Genomic DNA, 27,832 nt, shown 5'->3' on the forward strand with positions numbered 1-27,832 from the left:
GGGTGTCACCATGGAGAATGTGGCCATGTGACCAGTATACAGGGTGGGGTGGGATGACACCCTGGAGACTGTGGACATGTGACCCTAGGTACAAGGTCTGGGAGGGGGTAACCCTGAAGACTTGACGTGTGAGCCCAGGTACTGGGTCTGGGTGGTGGGGTGACCCTGGGCACTGTGGACATGTGACGTGATCACTGGCTCTGTGAAGGAAAGTGAAAATGATGAAGGAACCAAAACCTTCACTGATTTCATAGAGTTTAGAAAGGACTGAACCAAGAAAGAAGAGATTACAACTTTTCTTTCATACACTACTCTCTATCTGCTCCACTTCACTGACTCACCCATGACCCTAAATTGAGGTGGCACAGTTACTTCTGATCTCCTTAGCCATCTTGATTAAACTGTATACATTTTCTTTTTGTCTTCTGAAAATGTTAGAAATTGCAAAGAACTTTTAAGAGAAAAATAAAACAAACACCAAATCACAGGGAAGGTAGAGTTTAAAGTACATGTATTTGACACTCCTATGGTTTGCCCTTCATCTTGCCAGTAAAGAATAAAGTACAGCTCTATTGCCACAGACTTGTTCTAGTATGCCACCTTCAACATAAATACCACTAGTTGAGATTTTTATAAATTTTGAGAGGAACTTTGCCTTTCCTCTGATAATCTTGAATTAAGTAAAAGATCTCCATTGGCAGGGTATGATCAGTCATAAATGTCCCAATGAAAAGGAACAATGAAAAAAGAGACAAGTATCAAGAAAACCATGCTATGTTCAACACTTGGAACTTATACAAGTAAGGTCAACTAGGCACTCAAATCGCTGAGTGTTTTATTAAACAATTACTGAAATTGTATATGTAGAAATCTATAAGCATTTAATTATGACTGGTTTTCAATTTTTCCTGTGAATGTGAGAATCTGTACTTGCAGAAGTATGGCTTATATTCCATGAGATGTAACTGAACTGTATGAATCTTTTCTTTTTTTTGTACAAATTACATAAACAAGCACATATATGTTTTAAACATAAATATCATGGTTAATAGCTTATGTTTCTACTTAAATGAACTTGTGTGAAGGAATTCTAATTCATTGGAAAATAATTTAGAGTTTCCCCCAAATATATAATTTAAATAATTTAATAACACATTTCATAAAAATCTTTTGTGTGTAAATTTAATAACAGTAATATTAATAAGCACCTTCTAGCCACCAAAACACTGTGAATAAGCTATGAAAGGGAGACAAATTTTCATATCATAATTTCTATTTCAAAATCTTTATATATAAATCCCAGTCTTCTGTTTTGGCAAATAGGGGTTAAGGGTTAATGGATTCTCCCATTCTAGAATGTTTACAAAGTAAAATTTATAGTCAAGACATAAATAGGTAAGCTTCATACCTAGAATTAACTTACTGTAAAATATGTCACTGAGCTAACAGTCTTTGATAAATACAAATTAAAAGTATACTTAACTTGAGAACAACTAATTATCAATACAATTCAGACCTAGGATAGTGCCTTTCTTGGGATATCATATTATTGAATTCCTTCTGATATCTTATTTACATGCCTCACCACTACCAGTTGATAATACTAATATAAAGCCCAACAGAGTGATGTGTACTGATAAACATTGCTCTGCTTGAGACTTCATTGGCATAAGTGTATTTTAAATGTCACTTCTTAGTTGGCCTTTCTAGGAAGCTATCTATACAAATGAAGAAAAAGAGCATTAAACAGAATTTCAAAAGAAATCAAACACTGGCTTCTTATGATGACATGTTGAAGAACAGGTTCAGAAATGAACACTTTGGTTGTAATATAAAATGAGCTACAATTAGTATTTCAGACTTTCTTTTACAAGTTTAAATGGATATTATATTCAAAGTAAAAAAATACATTCATAAACATTAAAGCCTATTACATAAAACTGGCAGCAATTAAGTTTATTTCTTAGTGTTTCTATATAAATAATTAACTAATTGTTTTCTCCTTATTCTGCAAAACCAGATAGTCAATGCAATTGATCTCAAATTTAGGATTTTTTAAAAAAATATTCATACATATACAAAGTAATTTTAATACCTTTGGAAAATTTTAAGACTAGGAAAGAACAATTCTAAACTCATATATTTTACTATTATAAAGTTCTAAAACATTAAACGGTTTTTCTTCTTAAACCAAGTAAGAATAACAATGTGCAGAAAAAGATAAACAATTTTGCTCTGCAAGCAAGTAATTATACTTCAGACTGGAATTGCATTTGAATTTGATATTTTCTCCCTACAAGAGAACCAGGCAGAAGGGAATCCAGGTGAAACTAATAAACTGCCAGGTGCTTTCAAACAACTTCTTTTCATACAGGAACTTCTAAACAATCACAGTATTATGTGGGTGGGTATCTTTTCCTTCAGTCTTCTTCTGACAGACTCAGTGAAGTTAGATAGAGAAGATCTGTATTTGGAAGCAAAGGAGAAAGAAACATATAATAAGAAACGTTATCCAGCAAACCAATTTACTCATTCTTAATTTCTTTTTATAGCCAATTAATTATGAAAATTTGCTAAGGTTTTTTAGTGCTGAAATTAACTTCATATTTACTTACCTTTCAATATAAGTACAGCATTGTATTTCTTTAGAAGTCTGAACTTATGCTATTAAAGAGGGTTTTATGTTAAATTATTTTTCATCTAATAAACTTTCTTTACTCAGTGACCCACACTGGTAGTCTTAACTATTTTTAAAAAACATTTTGGATATTGATCCTAATACTTACACCCGCTAAGAAAGTTACTGGGATCAAATCAAAGATATCAGGACCCAAATCTTAATTAGGTGTATTTTATCTAACTCATAAAATTGTCCCCCAAAAAGACAAACATTTTGTCTTTTCTTTGTATGATATAACTTATATGTAGAACCTAAAAAATACAACAAACTAGTGAATATAACAACAACAACAAAACAAACTCATGGATAAAGAGACCAAACTAGTGATTACCAGTGAGGACAGGGAAGCAGAGAAGGGCAAGGTGGGGATAAGGAGGTCAAGAGTTACAAACTATCATGTATAAAACAAACTACAAAGATATATGGTACAACACAGGAAAATATAGCTAATATTTATAATAATTATACATGGGGCATAAAATTCCAAAATTGTGAATCAGTATATTGTATACCTGTAACATACATAAACTATAATTCAATTTTGTAATTTTATTTTTTATTTATTTATTTTAACTGGAGGCTAATTACTTTACAATATTGTGATGGTTTTTGCTGTACATTCACATGAATCAGCCACGGATGTACATGTGTTCCCCATCCTGAACCTCCCTCCCACCTCCCTCCCCATCCTGTGCCTCAGGGTCATCCCAGTGCACCAGTTCTGAGCACCCTGTCTCATGCATTGAACCTGGACTCGTGATTTATTTCACATATGACAATATACATGTTTCAATGTTATTCTCTGAAATCATCCCACCCTTGCCTTCTCCCACAGAGTCCAAAAGTCTGTTCTTTACATCTGTGTCTCTTTGCTATCTTGAATATAGGGTCATTGTTACCATCTTTCTAAATCCCATATATATGCGTTAGTATACTGTATTGGTGTTTTTCTTTCTGATTTACTTCACTCTGAATAATAGGCTCCAGTTTCATCCACCTCATTAGAACTGATTCAAATGCATTCTTTTTAATGGCTGAGTAATATTCCATTGTGTATATGTACCACAGCTTTCTTATCCATTCATCTGCCAATGGACACCTAGGTAGCTTCCATGTCCTAGCTATTGTAAACAGTGCTGCGATGAACATTGGGGTACATGTGTCTCTTTCCCTTCTGGTTTCCTCAGTGTGTATGCCCAGCAGTGGGCTTGCTGGGTCATATGGTGATTCTATTTTCAGTTTTTAAAGGACTCTCCACACTGTTCTCCATAGTGGCTGTACTAGTTTGCATTCCCACCATCAGTGTAAGAGGGTTCCCTTTTCTCCACACCCTTTCCATCATTTATTGTTTGTAGACTTTTGGATAGCAGCCATTCTGACTGACGTGATATGATACCTCATTGTGGTTTTGATTTGATTTTCTCTGATAATGAGTGATGTTGAGCATCTTTTCATGTGTTTGTTAGACATCTGTATGTCTTCTTTGGAGAAACATCTGTTTAAGTCTTTGGCCTATGCTTTGTTTGTGTCACTTATTTTTCTGGAATTGGGCTGCAGGAGTTGCTTGTATATTTTTGAGATTAATTCTTTGTCAGTTGCTTCATTTGCTATTATTTTCTCCCATTCTGAAGGCTATCTTTTCACCTTGCTTATAGTTTCCTTCCTTGTGCAAAAGCTTTTAAGTTTAGTTAGGTCCCATTTGTTTATTTTTGCTTTTATTTCCATTACTCTGGGAGGTGGGTCATAGAGGATCCTGCTATGATTTAAGTCAGAGAGTATTTTGCCTATGTTTTCCTCTAGGAGTTTTATAGTTTCTGGTATTACATTTAGATCTTTAATCCATTTTGAATTTATTTTTGTGTATGGTGTTAGAAAGTTCCATTCTTTTACAAGTGGTTGACCAGTTTTCCCAGCACCACTTGTTAAAGAGATTTGTCTTTTCTCCATTGTATATTCTTGCCTCCTTTGTCAAAGATAAGGTGTCCATAGGTGCATGGATTTATCTCTGGGCTTTCTATTTTTATAGTTCAATTTTTTAAAATGGTCCTGAGGAATCTTAGTACTATAAGACAATTTAGTACTAGAATAGTACTAATTTTAGTACTATTAGACTATTGCTTAGGACTTAGTATGGAGAAGGCGATGGCACTCCACTCCAGTACTCTTGCCTAGAAAATCCCATGGACAGAGGAGCCTGGTAGACTGCAGTCCATGAGGTCGTGAAGAGTTGGACATGACTGAGCAACTTCACTTCACTTTTCACTTTCATGCATTGGAGAAGGAAATGGCAACCCACTCCAGTATTCTTGCCTGGAGAATCCCAGGGATGGGGGAGCCTGGTGGGCTGCCGTCTATGGGGTCGCACAGAGTTGGACATGACTGAAGCGACTTAGCAGCAGCAGCAGTAGCACTTAGTAATGCATTAGACTTAGAAAGCAATGGATTTAGAAAAGGCAGAGGAACCAGAGATCAAATTGCCAGCATCCACTGGATCATAGAAAAAGCAAGCGATTTTAAGAAAAACATCTACTTCTGCTTCATTGACTATACTAAAGCCTTTGATTGTGTGGATCACAACTAACTATGAAAAATTCTTAAGAGATGGGAATACCAGGCCACCGTACCTGCCTCCTAGGAAACCTGTATGCAGGTCAAAAAGCGATTTCAAATCCTAAAAGATGATGCTGTTAAAGTGCTGCACTCAATATGCCAACAAATTTGGAGAACTCAGCAATGGCCACAGGACTGGAAAAAGTCAGTTTTCATTCCAATTCAAAGAAGGGCAATGTCAAAGAATGTTCAAACTACTGCACAATTGCACTCATTTCACATGCTAGCAATGCTCAAAATCCTTCAAGCCAGATTTCAACAGTATGTGAACTGAGAACTTCCAGATGGACAAGTTAGATTTAGAAAAGGCAGAGGAACCAGAGATCAAATTGCCAATATCTGTTGGATCATAGATAAAGCTAGAAAATACCAGAAAAAAAATCTACTTCTGCTTCATTCACTATGCTAAAGCCTTTGACTGTGTAGACCACAACAAACTGTGGAAAATTCTTCAAGAGATGGGAATATCAGACGATCTTACCTGCCTCCTGAGAAATCTGTATGCAGGTCAAAAAGGAACAGTTGGAACTGGACATTGAGCAATGAACTGGTTCCAAATTGGGAAAGGAGTACATCAAGGCTGTATATTGTCACTCTGCTTATGTAACTTACATGCAGAGTACATCATGAGAAGTGTCAAGCTCAATGAAGTACAAACTGGAATCAAGATTGCTGGGAGAAATACCAGTAACCTCACATATGCAGATGACACTACCCTTAATGGCAGAAAGTGAAGAGGAACTAAAGAGCATCTTGATGAGATGAAAGAGGAGAGTGAAAAAGCTGGCCTAAAACTCAACATTCATGGCATCCAGTCCCATCACTTTACGGCAACAGATGGGGAAACAGTGACCGATTTTGTTTTCTTGGGCTCCAAAACAACCGTGGATTGTGTCTGCAGCCATGAAATTAAAAGATGCTTGTTCCTTGGAAGAAAAGCAGATAAATTACTTTGTCTACAAAGTCCATATAGTCAAAGCTATGGTTTTTCCAGTAGTCACGTACAGATGTGAGAGTGAAAGTCGCTCAGTTGTGCCTGACTCTTTGCGACCCCATGGTCTAGACGGTCCGTGGAATTCTCCAAGCCAGAACACTGGAGCGGATAGCCATTCCTTTCTCCAGGGGATCTTCCCAACCCAAGGATCGAAGATGTGAGGGCTGGACAATAAAAAAGGCTGAGAGACAAAGAATTGATGCTTTTGAACTGTGGTGCTGGAGAAGACTCTTCAGAGTTCCTTGGATAGCAAGGAGATCAAACCAGTCAACCCTAAAGGGAATCAACCCTGAATATTCATTGGAACAACTGATGCTGAAGCTGAAGCTTAAATATTTTGGCCACATGATGCAAAAAGCTGACTCATTTGAAAATACGCAGATGCTGGGAAAGATTGAGGGCAGAAATAGAAGGGGCAACAGAGGATGAGATGGTTGGGTGGCATCATTGACTCAATGGGGTTGAGTTTGAGCAAACTCAGGAGATAGTAGCCTGGCATTCTACAGTCCATTGGGTCACAAAGAGTCAGAAACAACTGAGTGACTGAATGACAACAAAAGCAATGCATTTTAAATATATGGTAGAGCAAAATATAACTAATTTTCACTTAGGAGTAAAATTTCATTGTGGTTTGGATTTGCATTTCCTGATTATTGGAGACTGTTGAGAATCATTTCATATGTATGTGGCTATATATGTATATCTTCTGAAAAACGTCTATTCAGGTCCTCTGCCTATTTTTTAATCAAGTTATTTGTTTTTCTTTGTTTCTGACGTTGAGTTGTATGTTCAGTTCTGTTCAGTTCAGTTGCTCAGTCGTGTCTGACTCATTGTGACCCCATGAACTGCAGCAAGCCAGACCTCCCTGTCTATCACCAACTCCCAGAGTTTACCCAAACTCATGTCCATCGAATCGGTGATGCCATTTAACCATCTCATCCTCTGTTGTCCCCTTCTCATCCTGCCTTCAATCTTTCCCAACATCAAGGTCTTTTCAAATGAGTCAGCTCTTCGCATCAGGTGGCCAAAATACTGGAGTTTCAGCTTCAACATCAGTCCTTCCAATGAACACCCAGGACTGATCTCCTTTAGGATGGACTGGTTGGATCTCCTTGCAGTCCAAGGGACTCTGGAGAGTCCTCTCCAACACCACAGTTCAAAAGCATCAATTCTTCTGCACTCAGATTTCTTTATAATCCAAGTCTCAGATCCACACATGACTACTGGAAAAACCGTAGCCTTGACTAGACGGACCTTTGTTGGCAAAGTAACGTCTCTGCTTTTTAGTATGCTGTCTAGGTTGGTCATAACTTTCCTTCCAAGGAGTAAATGTCTTTTAATTTCATGGCTGCAATCACCATCTGCAGTGATTTGGGAACACCAAAAAATAAAGTCAGCCACTGTTTCCACTGTTTCCCCATCTATTTCCCATGAAGTGATGGCATCGGATGTCATATTCTTAGTTTTCTGAATGTTGAGCTTTAAGCCAACTTTTTCACTCTCCTCTTTCACTTTCATCAAGAGGCTCTTTAGTTCCTCTTCACTTTCTGCCATAAGGGTGGTGTCACCTACATATCTGAGGTTATTGATACTTCTCCCAGCAATCTTGATTCCAGCTTGTGCTTCCTCCAGCCCAGCGTTTCTCATGATGTACTCTGCATATAAGTTAAATAAGCAGGGTGACAATATACAGCCTTGACATACTCCTTTTCCTATTTGGAACCACTCTGTTGTGAGTTGTGAGTTCTTTGTATATTTTGAATATTACCCTTTATTGCATTATCCTTTTAAAAATATCTTCCCCCATTGAGTAGGCTATATTTTTGGCTTGTTTATAGTTTCCTACAATGTGCAAATTTTTTTTAATTTGATATGGTCCCATTTGTTTATTTTTCATTTTGTTGCATTTGCCTGAGGAGACAGATCCAAAAAAATATTGCTAAGACTGATGTCAAAGAGCATACCATCTATTTTTTTCTTCTAGGAGTTTTATGGTTTCAGGCCTTACACTTAAGTTAATTTTTTATATGATGTCAAAAGTAGTTTTTCTTTTTTTTTTTAGAGTAGTATATTCCTTTTTTTGACTATAGTATATTTAAAAAATAGTATATTTTTTTGCATATAGCTGTCCAGTTCTCCTAAATTGTTGAAGCGGCTCTCTTTACCCCATTGTAAACCCTTGCCTCCTTCATTGTAGATTAACTGGTCATACGTGTATGAGTTTATTTCTGGCCTCACTATTTAGTTCCATTGGTCTATGTGTCTGTTTTTGTGCCACTACTATACTGTTTTGATTACTGTGTCTTTATAATAGAGTTTGAAATCAGGAACCATTATCTGCAAGCATTTTCTTCTTTCTCAAGATTGTTCTGGTTATTTAGGGTTTCTCACGTTTCCATAGAACTTTTAGAATTATTCGTAAGAAAAATGCCATTGGTATTTTGATGGGAATTGCATTGACTCTGTAGATTCTCTTGGGTAATGTGGTAACTTTAACAATATTAATTCTTCCAGTTCATGAACATGGTATATCTTTCATTTGTATTAATCTTTACTTTTTTTTAAATCAATATCTTATAGTTTTATGAATATAGATTTTACCTTCTTACTTGCATTTATTCCTAGGTAGTTCATTCTTGATGGAATTGTAAATAGGATTGTATCCGTAATTTCTCTTTCTACTAACCCTGCTGCTAAGTCGCTTCAGTCGTGTCCGACTCTGTGCGACCCCATAGATGGCAGCCCACCAGGCTCCCCTGTCCCTGGGATTCTCCAGGCAAGAACACTGGAATGGGTTGCCATTTCCTTCTCCAATGCATGAAAGTGAAAAGTGAAAGTGAAGTTGCTCAGCTGTGTCCGACTCCTAGCAACCCCATGGACTGCAGCCCACCAGGCCCCTCCGTCCATGGGATTTTCCAGGCAAGAGTACTGGAGTGGGGTGCCATTACCTTCTCCGTCTACTAACCCATATAAATGCAGTAGATTTCTGTGTAATTTGTATCCTGCTACTTTATTGAATTCATTGATGAGTTCTAGTAGTTTTTATGATATCCTTAGAATTCTGCATATAGCATGGGTCCCCAGCCTCTGGGACCTAATTCCTGATGATCTGAGGTGGAGCTTTATTTTTATACATAATAATAATAGAAATAAAGTGCACAATAAATGTAATGCACTTGAATCATTTTGAAACCTCCCACCTGAAGTCCATGGAAAAACTGTCTTTCACAAAACCCATCCCATGTGCCACAATGGCTGGGGACTACTTATATATAGCATCATCTCATCCACAGGCAGTAACAGTTTGATTTATTTCTTTCCAAATTAGAATCCTTTTATTTCTTTTTTTGTCTGAGTGTTGTGGCAAGTACTTTTAATACTATGTTGAATTACATTAGCAAGAGTGGGCAATTTTTTCTTGTTCCTGATCTTGGAAGAATGCTTTCAGCTTTTCACTGTAAAGGAAAAGCTCTAATTTTGTCATATATGATCTTTATTATGCTTAGGTATGTTCTCCCTATTCCCACTCTTTTGAAACTTTTAATCAAAAATATACCCTGCACTTTGTCAAAAACTCTTGTTCCACCTATTGAGAAAGGCATACAATTTTTATTCAATATGTTAATGCAGTTCTATTATATTGATTTATTTGTGGATATGGAACCATCACTGTGATAAATCCCACTTGATCATGATGTGTTATCCTTTTACTAGATTGTTGAATTTGGTTTGCTAATATTATGTTGAGAACTTTTGCATCTATGTTCATTAGTGATATTGGCCTATAATTATTTTACTTTTGGTGTCTTTTTCTGACTTTAGTAAATAGATGGGTAAACAGTGGAAACAGTGTCAGACTTTATTTATTTATTTATTTTTGGCTCCAAAATCACTGCAGATGGTGATTGCAGCCATGAAATTAAATACTTACTTCTTGGAAGGCAAGTTATGACCAACCTAGATAGCACATTCAAAAGCAGAGACATTACTTTGCCAGCAAAGTTCCGTCTAGTCAAGGCTATGGTTTTTCCAATGTCATGTATGGATGTGAGAGTTGGACTGTGAATAAAGCTGAGCGCTGAAGAACTGATGCTTTGTTGGAGAAGACTCTTGAGAGTCCCTTGGACTGCAAGGAGATCCAACCAGTCCATCCTAAATGAGGTCAGTCCTGGGTGTTCATTGGAAGGACTGATGTTGAAGCTGAAACTCCAATACTTTGGCCACCTCATACAAAGTGTTGACTCATTGGAAAAGACTCTGATGCTGGGAGGGATTGGGGACAGGAGGAGAAGGGGAGCACAGAGGATGAGATGGCTGGATGGCATCACCGACTTGATGGACCTGAGTTTGAGTGAACTCCGGGAGTTGGTGATGGACAGGGATGCCTGGCGTGCTGCGATTCATGGGGTCACAAAGAGTCGGACCCGACTGAACGACTGAACTGAATTGAACTGATGATACTATGGCTTCATAGAAAGATTTTCAGTGTTTATTCTTCAGTTTTTTAGATTACTATGAGAAGAGAGTTGTTAACTTTTCTTCAACTGTTGGGTAGAATTCACCTGTGAAGGCCTCTGGTCCTAGACTTTTGTTTGTTGGGAGTTTTTCGATTACTGATAAATTTGATTACTTGTAATTAGTTTGTTCATGTTTTCTATTTTTCCTTATTTAGTTAGTCTTATGAGACTGTACATTTCTAGGTATTTATACATTTCTTCCACGTTGACCATTTTATTGGAGTATCATTGTACATAGTAATTTCTTATGAGTCTTTGTATTTCTGTCTGTGGTGTTGGTTGTATCTGCTACCTTTTCATTTCTAATTTTATTTATTTGGGCCCTCTTTATTTTTTTGTTTTTTCCTTCATGAGTCTGGCTAAATGTTTATTAATTTTTAAAAAAATCTATTTCACTTATCTTTTTTATTTAAAAATTTTGTCTCTATTTAATTTATTTCTGCCCCAATCTTTATTCTACTTTTATTCTTCATTTTTTTCAACTAATTTTGGGTTTTTATTTTCTTCTAAATCCTTCAGGTATAATGTTAGATTATTTACTTGAGATTTTTCTTGATTCTGAGGTAGGTTTGTATCACTATAAACTTCCCTCTTTGAACTGCTTTTGCTATGTCCCACAGATTTTGGATAATTACATTTCCATCTTCTCTGTCTCAAGGTATTTTAAAATTTCCTCTTTGATTTCAACAGTGACTAACTGTGTTTGCTTAGTCATATATTGTTTAACCTACATATGCTTATTGGAGAAGGCAATTATGGTTTCTTGCATTTTTTTTTTCCCCTTCTTATAGGTGATTTCTTGTCTCATACCATTGTGGTTGGAAAAGTTGCTTGATGATTTCAGTCTTTTTAAATTATTGATTTTTGTTGTTGTTTTGATTTAGCATATGATAGGTACAATGAAGCCCTGTGCCACAACAACTGAGCCTGCAAGCCACATCTACTGAAGCCTGCACACCTAGAATTCATGCTCCACAAGAGAAGCCACTGCAATGAGAAGTTCACTCATCACAACTAGAGAAGGCTCACCTTCAGCAACAAATAGCCAACACTGTCCAAAAACTAATTCATTAATTTAAAAAAAGGCAATATTTTTCACATTGATCTCCAAATTAAACATACTGCTATCCAAGTCACAGCTGACTTTTTGCAGAAACTACAACCTAATGTTAAAATCTGTATGGGAATTCAAGTGAACTAGAATAACCAAAACAATCTTGAATAACTACAAAATTGGAAGACTCACACATTCTGATTTTAAAACATGCTACAATATTACAATAATCAATAGGACTCATAGGATTAATTCAAGGAGTGACATACAGATCAATGAAACAGAACTGAAAGTCCAGATATAAATTCTTACATTTGTGGTCTACAGATTTTTGACATTAATGCCAGTAGTGCTAGGGTAATTCAGTGGGTGAAAAATAGTAATTTCAACAAATGGTGTTAGAGAATTTGGATATCTTCATGCAAAAGAAGTTGAACCCCTTCCTCACACCATACACAAAATTTAACTCTAAATATTACAGGCATAAATATAAAAGACAAAACTATAAAACTCTTGGAAGGAAATATAAATGTAAATATAAATTATTTGTGACCTTGGATTAGTCAATGGTATTTTTAATACAACACATAAAGCACAAACAACCAAAGGGGGGAAAAATAGACAAATGGAACTTTACCAAAACTAAAAACTTTTGTGCTCAAAAGACAACACAGAAAATGAAAGGACAGCTAATAGGATGGAAGAAACTAATTTTCAAATCATGTACCTGATGAGGGCTATGTATTCAAATATATAAAAGTATGGATGTGAAAGCTGGACCATAAATAAAGCTGAGTGCCGAAGAATTGATGCTTTTGAACTGTGGTATTGGAGAAGACTCTTGACAGCCTCTTGGACTGTAAGATTAAGCCAAGCCATTCAATACTAAAGGAAATCAGTCCTGAATATTCATTGGAAGGACTGGTGCTGAGGCTACTCTGGCCACATGATGTGAAGTACTGACTCACTGGAAAAGACCCTGATCTGGGAAAGATTGAAGGCAGGAGGAGAAGGGGATGACAGAAGATGAGATGGCTGGATGGCATCACTGACTCGATGGACATGAGTTTGAGCAAGCTCCAGGAGATGGTGATGGACAGGGAAGCCTGGCATGCTGCAGTCCATGGGGTCGCATTGAGTTGGACACAACTGAGCACTTAACTGAACTTTACATCTTAACTATTAAAAGACAAGTAAGTTAATTGAAAAAAAAAATGTGCAAAGAATTTGGATAGACAGTTCTCTAAAGGAGATAGACACATGGTCAATGAGAACATGAAAAGATGCTCAGTATGGTTAATCATTAGAGAAATGTAATCAAAATCACTGTAATGTTAATCATCATTTAACATCCACTACTATGGCTATAATAACAACTATTGGTAAGAATATAGAAAAATTGGAACCCTTATATAATGCTGTTAGGAATATAAATTGCTGCAACCATTGTGGCAGTTCCTCTATAAGTTAAACATAGAAACACTATATAATCCAACAATCTCACTCTTGGATATATACCCCAAATACCTGAAAACATATGTACAAACAAAAACTTGTACATGAATGTCCAGAACAGAATTATTCATAATAGACAAAGAGTGACAGTAATTGACTCCCTTGCTATAGCAAGTTCTAAATAAATAAACTTTTCTTATTCTCATTGAGAAGATGTGGCAGTTTGAGGTTCCTGAGAAAGTCAGAAGGAAAGGGATCCATGCATAGATGGAGGTAATACCTTCTATGACACATAGAGGAAAAGGAGGGTTGGTGTGGGTAGAGTGGGGACTAGATTAGGTAGGAGTCTTGTTTTATACTTGGAAGCTGAGGGATATACCATGTGCTGACTTCTCTTTTCTCTATGATATGAGGCAAGGCCATCTTCTTTAAAATAATGGTCTAAAACTTAAAGTGAGTAGAAAAAGTTAGAAACAGTTATTGTGGAGTGCAATGCAGCAAGTTGACCACAGAAATGCAGGTTTTTCCAGACAATTTGGGACTGGATGAAGAATTTGAAGCATTTCCAATCCGACTGCTTGTATATTCTCCAACAGTAATAAAATGCCTGTCTGAAGACTTCAGAATTCTTCCAAAACAATGAGATGAAGACAGAGCATCAGGAAAACCTGTAATATTGGCAGCAATTATGGAAATAATGAATTATATAATCTTAGCAAAAGAAAGGGACCAGTCAATGGTCAATGCTTCATTGGAATGAGGTTGGAATAGTGACAGTGTGTGACCAAGCTCTGGATATGACAACAGGTGTGCAGGGCTGAAATCAGTAGAGGAATCCTTGGGAAAGACTGTATATTCTGCTTATTTTTCTTCTCTAATAGAATTTTAACAAAGCAAAGCAGAAGATATGTGGTTTGCCTTGTTATTTTATTTTGAGTGGTAACAGGATTTAATTTATAATTAAAATATTATCAGGGGTTTTATTTATAAATTAGCAATATTCTGAGGAACTGTAGATACACTGAAAAGATTTGGAACATTTCTTTTGATCTGTCAGTCAGTTCAGTCGCTCAGTTGTGTCCAACTCTTTGCAACCACAAGGACTGCAGCAAACCAGGCTGCAGTTTCTGTTGATAACTGCTTATAATTTTAAGATCAGGAAAGTTTAGAATTCATCTAATATTTTGATATTAATGATAATGTCAAGAGAACTGTGGCATTTAATACCATACATCACTATTAAAAAGAAAAAAAAAAATACATCCAAGAATGAAATGTGTTGATAAAAAGTTGTTAATAAAAAGTTTTTCTCAAGTCACTTAAATACTCTTTTGCTATTAAGAACAGCATATTTTTCAAATATATTACTGCTATGTAATAATAAATTTTAACTGATATCACTAATTGAATAACAGAGAACAAAAAAGTTATGCTACAAAGATATTTTAGATTCCTGAACATGATAGAGAACAGGTACTCTATTTTTTGTTTTTCATTTTAATTTTTTGGCTGCACCATGAGACATGTGGGATCCACGTTCCTTGACCAGGGATGCAACCCTCACATTTTGCATTAAAAGTTCAGTCTTAACTGCTGGACCACTAAGGAAGTCCCTAGAATAGCTACTTTAACCAAATATCTCCAAAAAGAATTATTATACACTTTGTAATGAGGAAGCAGTTTCCAAAGTGAAGAAAACTCTGAAATTAGGCTTTAGTCTATCATATATATATTTTTTTTCATATAGGGAAATAAACATTTATTATAATAATATATATAACTACTATATTTTATATATTTATAAATTCAGTAATTGTATGCATTATCATTAAGGCATCAGGGTCTTTATAAAAGAGCTTGATATCATCAGTAAATTAGGAACTTTAAAGATTTTCTCTGACATGATTCTTGGACACTGTAACAGGAGGGAAAGGGACAGGGCACGACTTTTTGAAGAATGACATAGCCCAAGGACACAACATAAACAGATTAGAATCAAAGGGTCCAAGATGGCAGCCAATTCGACTTTGACTAGACTTTGATCCTCAGTTAGCAAGCTAAATGACACATCCAGAGGTACCATGACAGATACAAGGCACTGTCAAAAGACCAGAGAATGGGTGATGGCCCAATTCCTGGAAATCTCCACCTCTTCCCCAAAATAGTTGGAATAATCCTCCTGTTCATTAGCATATTAAATTACTCAGCCCATACAAATTAACCACATGCCACATGCCACATTTTTCAGCTGCACTTGCCCTCTACAATGCCACAGAGGTCTGTGGAGTTTGCTTCTCTCTGAATCTGAATAAATCTTCTTATGTATCACTTTTTCTCTCACTGAATTCTTTCTGTGATGAGACATCAAGAACCTGAGCTTCCTAATAAAGGAAACAAGGTGCTGCGGGTTTTGGCTAAGTTCAAGTCATGGCCACACGGCTTCGAGTCTCAAGCTGGGTTTTGGCTGGATTCAAGTACTAGCACATGGGTTCAAGCCCCAGTCTGAGGTAAACAGTTTCAACTGGGCTATGATCAAGAATACAGTAATTTTCTATATTATATTTAGTTTTGAGCAAGACATTCTACAGATATTATACTCCATTCAAGAATTCCCTATACTTGAAGCTACTTTCAGGCTATAGATGATTATAGTCTAAATGTTAGGGGCCAAGTCTTATCGTCAATGAGCTTGTATTCCAATATTAATGATTTGATGAAATAAAGTAGAATATGATAAATTCCTTTAAATAACTACTGGTAAAAATATAGTGATTGTTGAGAGTGGAAAATTATTTCAAACTATTTGGATCAGCGTGGGCCTCATACAGAAAATAGAGTTGGAAGAGAATCCTAGGGGAGAGAGGCAGAGTTTGAACCTGGTAAGATGACGGAGCCATACCTGGAAGTGCAGACACTTACAGCATAGATGTAGGGAAGCAAAAGTTCAGTTTGGCATTTCATTCAAAGATGGGAACAACAAAGGACAGAAACAGTATGGAACTAACAGAAGCAGAAGATATTAAGAAGAGGTGGCAAGAAAACACAGAACTATAAAAAAAGATCTTCATGGCCCAGATAATGACAATGGTGTGATCACACCTAGAGCCAGACATTTTGGAATGTGAAGTCAAGTGGGCCTTAGGAATCATTGCTACAAACAAAGCTAGTGGAGGTGATGGAATTCCAGTTGAGCTACTTCAAATCCTAAAAGATGATGCTGTTAAAGTAATGCACTCAATATGCCAGCAAATTTGGAAAACTCCGCAGTGCCACAGGACTGGAAAAGGTCAGTTTTCATTTCAATCCCCAAGAAAGGCAATGCCAAAGAATGCTCAAACTACTGCACAACTGCACTCATCTCACATTCTGGCAAAGTAAAGCTCAAAATTCTCCAAGACATGCTTCCTTCAACAGTATGTGAGCCATCAACTTCCAGATGTTCCAGCTGGTTTTAGAAAAGTCAGAGGAACCAGAGATCAAATTGCCAACATCTGTTGGATCATAAAAAAAGCAAGTGAATTCCAGAAAAATGTCTACTTCTGCTTTATTGATTACGCCAAAGCCTTTGACTGTGTAGACCAGGAGAAACTGTGGAAAATTCTTCAAGAGATGGGAATACCAGACCACCTTACCTGCCTCCTGAGAAATCTGTATGCAGGTCAAGAAGCAACAGTTAGAACTTGACACGGAACAACAGACTGGTTCCAAATAGGGAAAGTAGTACATCAAGGCTGTATATTGTCACCCTGCTTATTTAACTTATATGCAGAGTACATCATGTGAAAAGCCAAGTGGGACAAAGCACAAACTGGAATCAAGATTGCTGGGAGAAATATCAGTAACCTCAGATATGCAGATGATATTACCATTATGGCAGAAAGTGAAGAAGAACTAAAGAGCATCTTGATGAAAGTGAAAAAGAAAGTGAAAAAGTTGGCTTAAAACTCAACATTCAGAAAACTACGATCATGGCATCAAGTCCCATCACTATTTGCCACTTCATGGCAAATAGATAGAGAAACCATGGAAACAGCGACAGACTTTATTCTCTTGGGCTCTAAAATCACTGTAGATGGTGACTGCAGCTGTGAAATTAAAAGACACTTGCTCCTTGGTAGAAAAGCTATGGCAAATCTAGACAGCATATTAAAAAGCAGAGACATTACTTTTTCTACAGAGTTTCATCTAGTCAAAGCTGTGGTTTTTCCAGTAGTCATGTAAAGATGTGAGAGTTGGACTATAAAGAAAGCTGAGGGCCAAAGAATTGATGCTTTTGAACTGTGGTGTTGGAGAAGATTCTTGAGAGTCCCTTGGACTGCAAGGAGATCCAATCAGTCCATTCTGAAGGAGATCAGTCCTGAATATTCATTGGAAGGACTGATGCTGAAGCTGAAACTCTGATACTTTGGCCACCTGATGCAAAGAATGGACTCATTGGAAAAGACCTGATGCTGGGAAAGATTGATGGCAGGAAGAGAAGGAGACAACAGAAGATGAAATGATTTTATGGCATCACCGACTCAATGGACATGAGTTTGAGTAAGCTCTGGGAGTTGGTGATGGAAAGGGAAGCCTGACGTGCTGTAGTTCATGGGGTCACAAAGAGTTGGACCCCTCTGTGCAACTGAACTGAACTGAATGTTGACAGTCTAGCAACACTGCTGCTGCTGCTGCTAAGTCCCTTCAGTCATGTCCAACTCTGTGTGACCCCATAGATGGCAGCCCACCAGGCTCCTCCATCCCTGGGATTCTCCAGGCAAGAACACTGGAGTGGGTTGCCATTTCCTTCTCCAACGCATGAGTGAAAAGTGAAAAGTGAAAGCAAAGTCGTTCAGTTGTGTCTGACTCTTCATGACCCCATGGACTGCAGCCTACCAGGCTCCTCAGTCCATGGGATTTTCCAGGCAAGAGTACTGGAGTGGGGTGCCATTGCCTTAGACCCATGGTATTGCTGCCAGGAATGCATTATGTGTGGGGGCCTTAAGCCAGTATCAGACTCTGAATGAAGTGCATGCCCTGGATAGTAGTGAAAGATCACAAGCAGATGGAAGTTCCTGAGGCGATTTCCCAATAGCCCTTGTGACCAACACCCTCCCTGCCCCTAGGGTCTGTTTACCTATGTATGTGCCTCTTAGATAAGACCCCCTGTGGCAGACCAAAACCTCACTCTTGTTCTGAATTGATCAGTCAATTTGACCCATTGCCTAGGAATCCAAAGCAAACCACCATCTGCATGCATGACGGCCCTTCTCTCTGTCTGCATTCTGCCAATTACTTTCCCATGTGGCCCCTTGAGGCATGCTGGGTGCTTGCTTCAGACCTGTGAGTAATAAACTTCTCTATTTCAACATATCTGTGGTCAGCTGTTTAAATAAGGCTCACTATTCTGTACTGTGCCCCCACTTAACAGATGTTAATTTAACAAAGTCAGAATACCCACACTCTGCCTTCAGAGAATTTCACCATGGGGTGGTGGGGGAGGGAAGGAGTCCAGTCAGTTAACACATTATTACAATGCAGTGAGTCCAGTACTTTGACAAAAGTATACAAACAGTGCTGAGAGCAAAAAATGGGCACTTAATAAAATCAGTAGGAGGTATCAAAACCAGGGAAGGTGTCTCAAAGCATGACTTGATAGTAAGGAAAAGAATAAATGAACAGAAGTGTAACTATAAAGTAAGATGTGAAGAATGGACTGACTTTAAAGTAATGGTAACAGTTCTAGCTATTATCTGTTTAACACTTACTATGTAGTAGGTATGGTTATGATAAGGTACATGCCTTTATTAGCTTAATTTTACAGGCCTGAAAGTGAAGGGAGGCTCACAAGGGATGAGTTGTGTGGCCAGAGCTAGAACTCAGGCAGTCCCTTCTTAACTCTTACCCACTCTGAGAGAGGACAAGGGAGAAGAGGTGCTCCTGGAAAGATACCTTTTGTAAAGTGATGCTTGCTAAATTATGGAAGTTCTCACTTCAGCCTCCTGAAGGCTACAGACAGTTAAGGATTTTAATCAAGATGTGACACTTTAATCAAGCTCATAAGGTATGACATTACAGTTTAAAAAGACCATATGATAAAACAAAAAATGGACTTTCTAGAAAGAGACCTGGAGGCTGGAGTGAGTAGTTAAGGTGTAGAAGTCATGCTGGAGAGTTATAAGAGGCACTGAGATAGTCACAGAGATAAAGGAAGAAGCAGGTTATCAAGTAGAAATGAAAGCCTGGGCAATCACATAGAACTGAACACTGGGGCACCGTGCTCAGAAGTTTAGGCTGGGACAGTTACATGTATATTTCACAGCACAGTGCCTAATACATGGTAATTTGGAGAACAAAGGAGAAATATTTGAGTGAGAAGAATTAAATAACCTATTTTTAGCTATTCATTCAATAACTCATCAAATATTTCTGAAGAGTTGATGACAGTTACCAGGTATATAGCTATGACCAGAGCAAATTCCTGTTCTCATGAAACTTACATTCCAACAAGAGAGGAAGATACTAATCAAACAACAAAGTAAATATATGTTATGTATGTCACATGGCATTAGGTTTTATGGAGAAAAACAATAAAAGGAAAACAGAAGTATCTTGGGTAGGGTGAAGAACTGTTTTAAGATTTTATTTTGGTACTTCTTTTTTACATAAAATATCATCAGGGAAATCCTTCCTGCTGACATGACTGGTATTGGAACGGAGAGCTGAGTTATAGGAATAGCTGTGCAGAAGCCATGGCTTATATCTATATATCTACTATGGCCATGGGCTTCAAGTTTCTGCAGGGCAGCTGCGGTGACTCCAGATAGGCAGTTGGACACCCTATACAGGGCCTGAAAAGCAGAGTGATTTATTCCAGAGATGGTCAAAAAGGAGCATGGTATCACTGAAACCAAGGAAAGTTCATTCTATTATTGACACAGAGACAGCTGATGTATTCATTGGATTCAAGAAGAAGGAAGTCACTAGAGACCTTTCCCAGAATGCTACAGGAGCAGTGCATTGAAACTAAATGGGAAAAAAGGAAGTACTACTTTTTCCAAGAAATCTGATTGTGCAGAAAAGAACCTGGGTTGGTCACTAAAGAGCACCATGGGATAAATGGCACACCTTTTTTTCTTTTTTTTTAAAAAGATGAAATAGATCAGTTTTAACATATTGAATCTGCTGGGGAAGAAAGGGAGTAATTGTTGGATCGAGGTTCCTGAGATATGAAGAGATTACCCATAACCAAGAGAGAAATCTCTTAATGAAAGGCCAGGAAGGGAAAACAGGACATTATGCAGATGTAGATGCATGTAGTTTGAGGGCAGGGTCCAGTTTGAACCTTAATTATCTCCATTTTCTCTGGGAAGAGGAATTATCTCTTGCTGTGAGTTGGATAAGGATTTCAAAAAGTTAAAGGGAACTAGAGGTCATTAAAGGTTTGAAATATAACCAGATGGGATTGAGAGATACCCAAAAGTAAGAAGAGTTATTTCCAGAGAGCCCTGCTAATGTGGAGACAAAGTGCTCCACTGAAGTGGAGATTCCGTGCTAAAGGCAGAAGTTGGCTTTTGGATAAGCCAAAGACTGAGAAGGGCCACACAAGACAGAAAGGTTTGGAGGTAGAACAGAGATTTGGTAGACGTGGATGGGGGATCAGAAGCCCATGACTGTAAGTGATTAAGAATAAGGCAGACAGAACCAAAGTTGATCACACACAAGAGTATTTGGGTGTGGAGAAAGCATACCAAAGCCCCACTGTGGGAGTGGAATGAAATAATACAAATGAACCTATATATATAAGATAGACTCACAGACATAGAAAACAAATTTATGGTTTACAAATGGGGGACAAAATGAGGAGAATGAGGATTAACAGAAGCAACTACTATACATAAAATACATAAGCAACAAAGAACTATATCCAGTAGCTTATAATAATTTACAATGGAAAAGAATCTGAAAAAAATTTATAACTGAATCACTTGGCTATACACCTGAAACAAACATACTATTGTAAATCAACTATGATTCAATAAAATTGTTTTATTAAAAAGCAGTTTTATTAACTGTTTTATTAAAAATACAGAACTATAAACACTTGTATTTGGATGGCAATCAAGGGTCTCAGTTTAAATTAATGTGTTAATTTACCTTTAATGTGTTAATTTAGCTTTACCAAAACTATTTTCATAGCCATTACCTCTGAGAAAAGAGCATGGATGATAAGGGAGTGTGAAAGTATTTTACTTTTGATTTGATATTCTTCCAGACTGTTAGAAAAAAATATTATACCATGAATATATATTATAATTATTATTAAAAAGCTAGAAAAAGTATGTGTTAACAAGATGTGTAGTTACCTTTGCATATACTATCAATAAAATCAGGCCTATAGCAGGATGACACTGTTGGAAGTGGATATCAAGAGTCCAAAGCCCCTACCTCATTTTCACTTTGTAGCGCTGACATCAACCTTTGAATTTGGATTTCCTGACACCCTTCTTTTGCTTTCCTTCACTCTAATTCACTTACAGCTGAAAGTGTTGCCAAAGTATTTTTGAGAAAAAAGAATATCAAGAAAATAAATTTTATATTGAATTAACTATTTTAATTAACTATTTATTTATATTTAATTAACTATATTAATTTTTTTATTTAATTAACTCAACTATTAGGAAATCTATCTCACTGGGGGTCTTTGAAAAAGACTCTGGAAGAAGCAAAAATAGAGTGAAGATAACATGGCTTTCCCATCAAGTGAGCTGAAAGTCTAAACCACTCTAAAGGGTTAATTTGTAAAAATTCAAAGTCAACTGTTTACTTGACCTGTCCTTTTACAATCTTCCTTAACCCTAACCGAATCAAGTCAAGACAGGTGATTTTATCTAAAGCATGTAGAAAACAAAGTGGACCAATGAAGGAAAGTTCAGCCTCAGAGTTCCACTACAAATATTTATAGCATTTTATCCAGTTGTCAAAGTATCTTTGTTGTAAGACGTATGAAAAACATGCAAATATTCAGGATAGTGAGAATCAGGCTATGAAACCTGAAGACAACACTTAGAGCACTGGTTTGGCAAGATCTTGGGAAAGTATCTTTTTTTTTTTTTTTTTTTTTACAACAAAATTATTGAAGTATAGTTGGTGTATACTGTTTTAATTTCTGCTGTACAGCAAAGTGACTCAGGAATATATATATATTTCTATTCACATTATTTTCCATTATGGTTCACTGGATATTGAATATAGTTTCCCACGGGGAAATTATCTTAATGTTTCTCTTTCATTGGCTGTTATACTATCACTGGATTCCAAAATGTGACTTTTACACATTCTTCAAAGAACTATAGCTTAAACGCAGGACTAGCCTAAACACTGAGAAAATGGATGCTGTAACATGAGCAGTTCTTTAAAAGGATTACCTACCTTTTGTAAAGTATTGCCATTATTAAATGTTTTATATGGCTTTCAACTTAGGTTTCCCTTTGGTTTACAGATTTAGTTTACAGGTCAAAATCTTCCTTAACTTTGACAGTTCAAATTTCACTACTCTATCTTATTTACCTACAGCCCTAGTTTTTATGGCAGGTGGTTTGTGGAGAAAGCCAATACAACCTGTGACTTACTAAAGGGCTTTTGTTTGCATTTGTGAGGCATCTTTTCCTGAACATGCAGGAATTTCCTGGCTACTGTGAGACGCCTCTTGTTACTTTCAAAAAGTCCTGGAAAAATCTTGAACTTCCATTCCTTCTAAGCACAGATTTTACCATTATTTATTTGAGACTGAAATTCATTATCAACACACACCAAGGGATTTTTAATATATAAAAAACTTTTAAAGCATGCTTTAGTTTCTACTAATTGGCTGATCAAGAACTTCCTCCTGTATTTTTCTGGATTTTGCGACCAAATTTATTTTTCATATTTTGATAGTAAAGAGTAACTTGTTACAGATGCAGGTGTAGAGACTTTGGCTTTTTATCTCAGCCCTCTTGATAAATGCTTATTACTGAACTGCTCTTTCTTTATGTAATGCTCTACTACAGTCTTCACTGGTTTGAAAAGCATGTATTACATATTAGCTACAGCAATCATTTATTTATTTATTTTTGGCTTCAAAATCACTTCAGATGGTGACTGCAGCCATGAAATTAAAAGATGCTTACTCCTTGGAAGGAAAGTTATGACCAAACTAGACAGCATATTACAAAGCAGATGCATTACTTTGGCAACAAAGGTCCATCTAGTCAAGGCTATGGTCTTTCCAGTAATCCATACTGATTTTTCCAGTATGGATGTAAGAGTTGGACTATAAAGAAAGCTGAGGGCCAAAGAATTGATGCTTTTGAACTGTGGTGTTGGAGAAGACTCTTGATAGTCCCTTGGACTGCAAGGAGATCCAACCAGGCCATCCTAAAGGAGATCAGTCCTGAATATTCATTGAAAGGACTGATGTTGAAGCTGAAACTCCAATATTTTGGCCACCTGATGTGAAGAGCTTACTCATTTGAAAAGATCCTAATGCTAGGAAAGATTGAAGGCGGGAGAAGAAGGAGACAACAGAGAATGAGATGGTTGGATGGCATCACCCACTCAGTGGAGATGCATTTGAGTAAGCTCTGGGAGTTGGTGATGGACAGGGAGGCTGTCCATGGTGTGCTGCAGTCCATGGAATTGCAAAGAGCCGGACACGACTGAGTGACTGAACTGAACAGCAACCATTATTCCCCTGAATGAATAGTGCCATAAATGCTCCAGTCCACAGGCCAAATTAATAGACTAATTTAGCAATTGCCTGTGTTATGTTAACCAGGCTGAAGGAAATTTCTATGACTTTTTTTTAAAAAAAGATATACTTCATTAGAATTGAAGAGCTTAAAATAATTACAATGGAATGTCAATTTCTTATTTTTGTATGAAGTTATTTAAACTTGGGTGATGTTTGAAGTTAACTGATTCAAACAACACTACTGGTGATGGTGGTGGTGTAAAATCAGGAACAAAATTCTATTCAGAGTATATCCTTAAAAATGCAACCATCAATATTAATTCTATTAGTGAAGCTGGAAAACTGCTATGTCATTAAGTTGATTTCATATCTGAAAATAAATATTTTCAGGAAGAATATACTACTAAATATTGAGGTTAATACATCATCCATTTGATGGAGCTGGGAAAAGTTGTCTAAATGTTTTCAAGCCTAGAATGGTGTTCATGGGAAATATGCTTGTTCTGAATAACATAGGGAGATATTCAGATTTTTTCAAAACACTAGTTACAGATACATCTATTATTAACTAAATTCTCCTGCTGCCTGATTTTTTAATTATGAAAATTTTCAAACACACAAAATAGTATTAATCCTCATATAACTATCACTCAGATTCAACAGTTATCAAGATTTTCCTGCATTTTCCTCATCCATCCCATCAAATTATTAGAGCAATTCCCAAATATCATTTCATTTCTCTGTTAGTATGCAAACCATAGTATGCATTACTTCAAGGGACATCACAGTAAAGTCATTATCACATATTCAAAATATGAACAAACATTCTCAGGTATAGCTGATCTGGAACATTGCCAAAATGTAAACATTGCCAAAACCATTTTCCATTAGAAATACCTCAGGGGAAGGGCACTCGTGAATGGAGAGGCATACATCTCCTCTGAAGGCAGTTGTGTCTGTGCAATTTTCTTCTCATTGCCAAATTAGCTGGGGAGGGGGAGGGCGGAAGGAAAATGTTAAGAGCATTTACAGAAAATTAGTTGCTGTTTAACAATCTGAAGATTGTGAGGGAATATTCTGGATCCAAATTATGCTGTGATTATCTGCTATCTGTTCATATATGATTGTGATATAAAAAATTAATGGGATGTAAATGCATGGCAGGTATTCCTAACAGTTTATATTGATGCTGGGATCTAATAGTAAAATTCTCCACCTACATGACTTCTTTCTAAATACTCCTAGACCTTTTAGTTTATGTTGTGAATTAAGCACAAATATTTCACAAGAATATTTTCCAAATTGTTCTCTAATTTTAGAAGGGAAACAATTTGAATAGCAATTCAATTGCTATAAACACTAAGAAGGGATCATCTGTTTCCAGAGTTGCTAATTTGAAACATTTTTCTTATTTATGTAAAAAGGGCAGATCAAGAGACCTCATTTGAACTAATCTCCGTGATCAAACTTCTGGTTAACTAAAAGGCAGAAACTGAATGTTTAATTAGTTATGCACCATTTTCTGTTGTAAATGGATAAGTATATTATCAAGGAAATAATCTAACATATTTGGATTTCTATGTTATCATCTCTCTATTTAAATTAGGTTTGGCTTTTTTCCTTAAAAAACTGTCTAATTTATTATTTTTTTAATCTGCCAGTGCTTTGAACTCCTAGATGTTTAGTTTTGAAGTAAAAACACTTTAAAATAACTTTGTTTACTAAGTTCCTATTAAGAACAACAGAACAGATATAATCTTTGAAAAATGTGTCAAGTAATTTAATATTATCCTGACCATACACAGTTTTGACTTTTTGTTTGTTTGTTTGTTTGGCTCTATAAGCATACTACTACTACAAATGGCACTTTTTAAAGTGACACATCTAACTATATATCTAGAAATAACTCTTTTTACTTATAAGGACAATGTAACTATGATAGTTTGGGGATCGATTTTCTTTGAATTTAGAAAAAACAGTGGTAGAATATTTGTCATCATTTTAAAAGCCAGCTATTATTTTAAAATATCCAAATAACAGACCTAATAGGATAGAAAACATACTTCTGAACTCCTACACACTCACTCCCAACCCCCTTCAACCACCGACCCTCCCTTCCACCCCCCCTCCCCCACCCCATCCCCAACAAGCACACATCTAAGTGATTTTCAACAGAAACACAGTCAGGCTCAGAAGCCCATCCACACAAACAGATATGAAATCAAGTTACTCCGTTACAAATGGGCAAAGTCCTACCTTGTCTTTGTCCGTGGATAAGTAGAAGACTCAACATAAAAATAACAAATAGAAGAAAGAACTGGTGAAATCTCATTTTTCTGCCAATCCACAGTGGAGCTAAAGCTCACAAGGTAACCCCTCTTTGAATAGTCTGTGTGGTATCTGTGTGGCTCTCCTCACATTCTAAAGACAGACCTCAGAGCACAGCTTGTTGTGTTCTCCAGAAAGGTTAATGATCACAGCAGAGAAGGTTTCTGGTGCTGTGAGGCGGTCAGAGCCCCTTAGGCCCCAGACCCCTCCTCCACCCGCCTCTCCGGCCAAGGCCACACCCCTTTATTTCCATAAGTAAATATTGGTGATGCCAAGAGTCCAGGATTTGAGTGGAAATGTCAGCTGCCAGCCCCTGGGAGAGGCTGCCTGAGTCTGATCAGGCTGTGGGGAGTGTGTGCAATAACACACTGGCTTGGCCTCCTCCCTCACTATTTACATCTGTTTACACTTTGCGTTGTGCACATTGGTGCCATATCCAGAAACCCAGAGGAATGACAGGACGTCTGTTTTTCCTTTCAGAAGGCATTATGAAGCTCTAATTTAGACCGTCGAATGCTTTGTGGCAAAGCAAGTGCCGAAATACTTTATCTTTTCCAAACCTATTGCAAAGTGGTGACTGTTTGCCCCAAGTCTCAAAATAGCTTAATCTATGAGGGTTTACATCAATAAACATTCCTAGAATTTAGAATGTTCTGAAATAAATCAGAATTTTTTTTTATTCTATAAAGTGCCATTTCTAAAGTAATGCAGATAGTTTTCATCTGCAGTACACCCAGGATTTTAAAAAAGGAAGTTCAGCCAAGCCATAAACTTATGAAATCTAGATTCTGTTAAGATTTACATATGGTAGCTGATATATTTCAGACACAGTAATTATGAATGAGCTCAGAAGACAAAGCATCTCTTGTCATCTTTTTCACACACACTCCAAGATTGCTTGTAGTTTTATTTATTGCCTGTCATATACAGCTCTTATAAATGAAAATGACTGTACTTACGATAAAGCAAACTGAAATGATAGTGAAGATACACTTGAATACAGGTAGATCCCAAATAGCAAATTTAAAGCATAAGCAAATTGTGAATTGCCAGGAATTTTGTTGCATTTCATTTTTCTAGATTCAGGCACTTGCTACTTAACCTTGGGCTTCCTGAGGTTTGATATTAATGCATAATTTGCTTATCTTCAACATCAGTCTGTAGGAATTCTGGCCTACCTGCTTATGCAAGTACTTCATAACAAGCATGTTTGTGCTTAGTCACTCAGTCGTGTCCAACTCTTCATGATTCCGTGGACTATAGCCCATCAGGCTCCCTCTGTCCATGGAATTCTCCAGGCAAGTCACCATTTCTTACCCCAGGAGATCTTCCCAACCTAGGGATTGAAATTATGTCCCTTGCGCCTCCTCATTGGCAGGTAGATTCTTTACCACAACAAGCAAGAACATACAGAAATTTTTAAATCATTTTCTTAAAATTTTGAGAACATTTGCCCATCTGGAGACTGAAAGTATGGGGT

General features: G+C 36.9%; 1 protein-coding gene across 1 annotated transcript; it reads right to left on the reverse strand.

Annotated features, from left to right (window-relative positions):
* Positions 1 to 494: 494 nt before the first annotated feature.
* On the reverse strand, positions 495 to 26,540 carry APELA (apelin receptor early endogenous ligand). Its single transcript, XM_019962106.2, has 3 exons — positions 26,281 to 26,540; positions 24,922 to 25,011; positions 495 to 2,464 (listed from the first exon to the last, which is right to left on the reverse strand). The coding sequence occupies exons 1-2, from the start codon at positions 26,354 to 26,356 to the stop codon at positions 24,923 to 24,925; spliced, it is 165 nt and encodes a 54-aa protein (XP_019817665.1). The 5' UTR covers positions 26,357 to 26,540; the 3' UTR covers positions 495 to 2,464; position 24,922.
* Positions 26,541 to 27,832: the final 1,292 nt, after the last annotated feature.

Source organism: Bos indicus, chromosome 6 (genome assembly GCF_029378745.1).
Source record: "Bos indicus isolate NIAB-ARS_2022 breed Sahiwal x Tharparkar chromosome 6, NIAB-ARS_B.indTharparkar_mat_pri_1.0, whole genome shotgun sequence".
NCBI lineage: Eukaryota > Metazoa > Chordata > Mammalia > Artiodactyla > Bovidae > Bos > Bos indicus.

What these genes read in the sequence shown, in the direction of transcription:
- APELA (XM_019962106.2), bottom strand. Translation starts at nt 26,356, where the DNA reads ATGAGATTTCACCAGTTCTTTCTTCTATTTGTTATTTTTATGTTGAGT. An exon ending in TATCCACGGACAAAGACAAG is followed by an intron (nt 25,012 to 26,280) that starts GTAGGACTTTGC and finishes CCCCCTCCCCAG; the next exon opens with CTAATTTGGCAATGAGAAGA.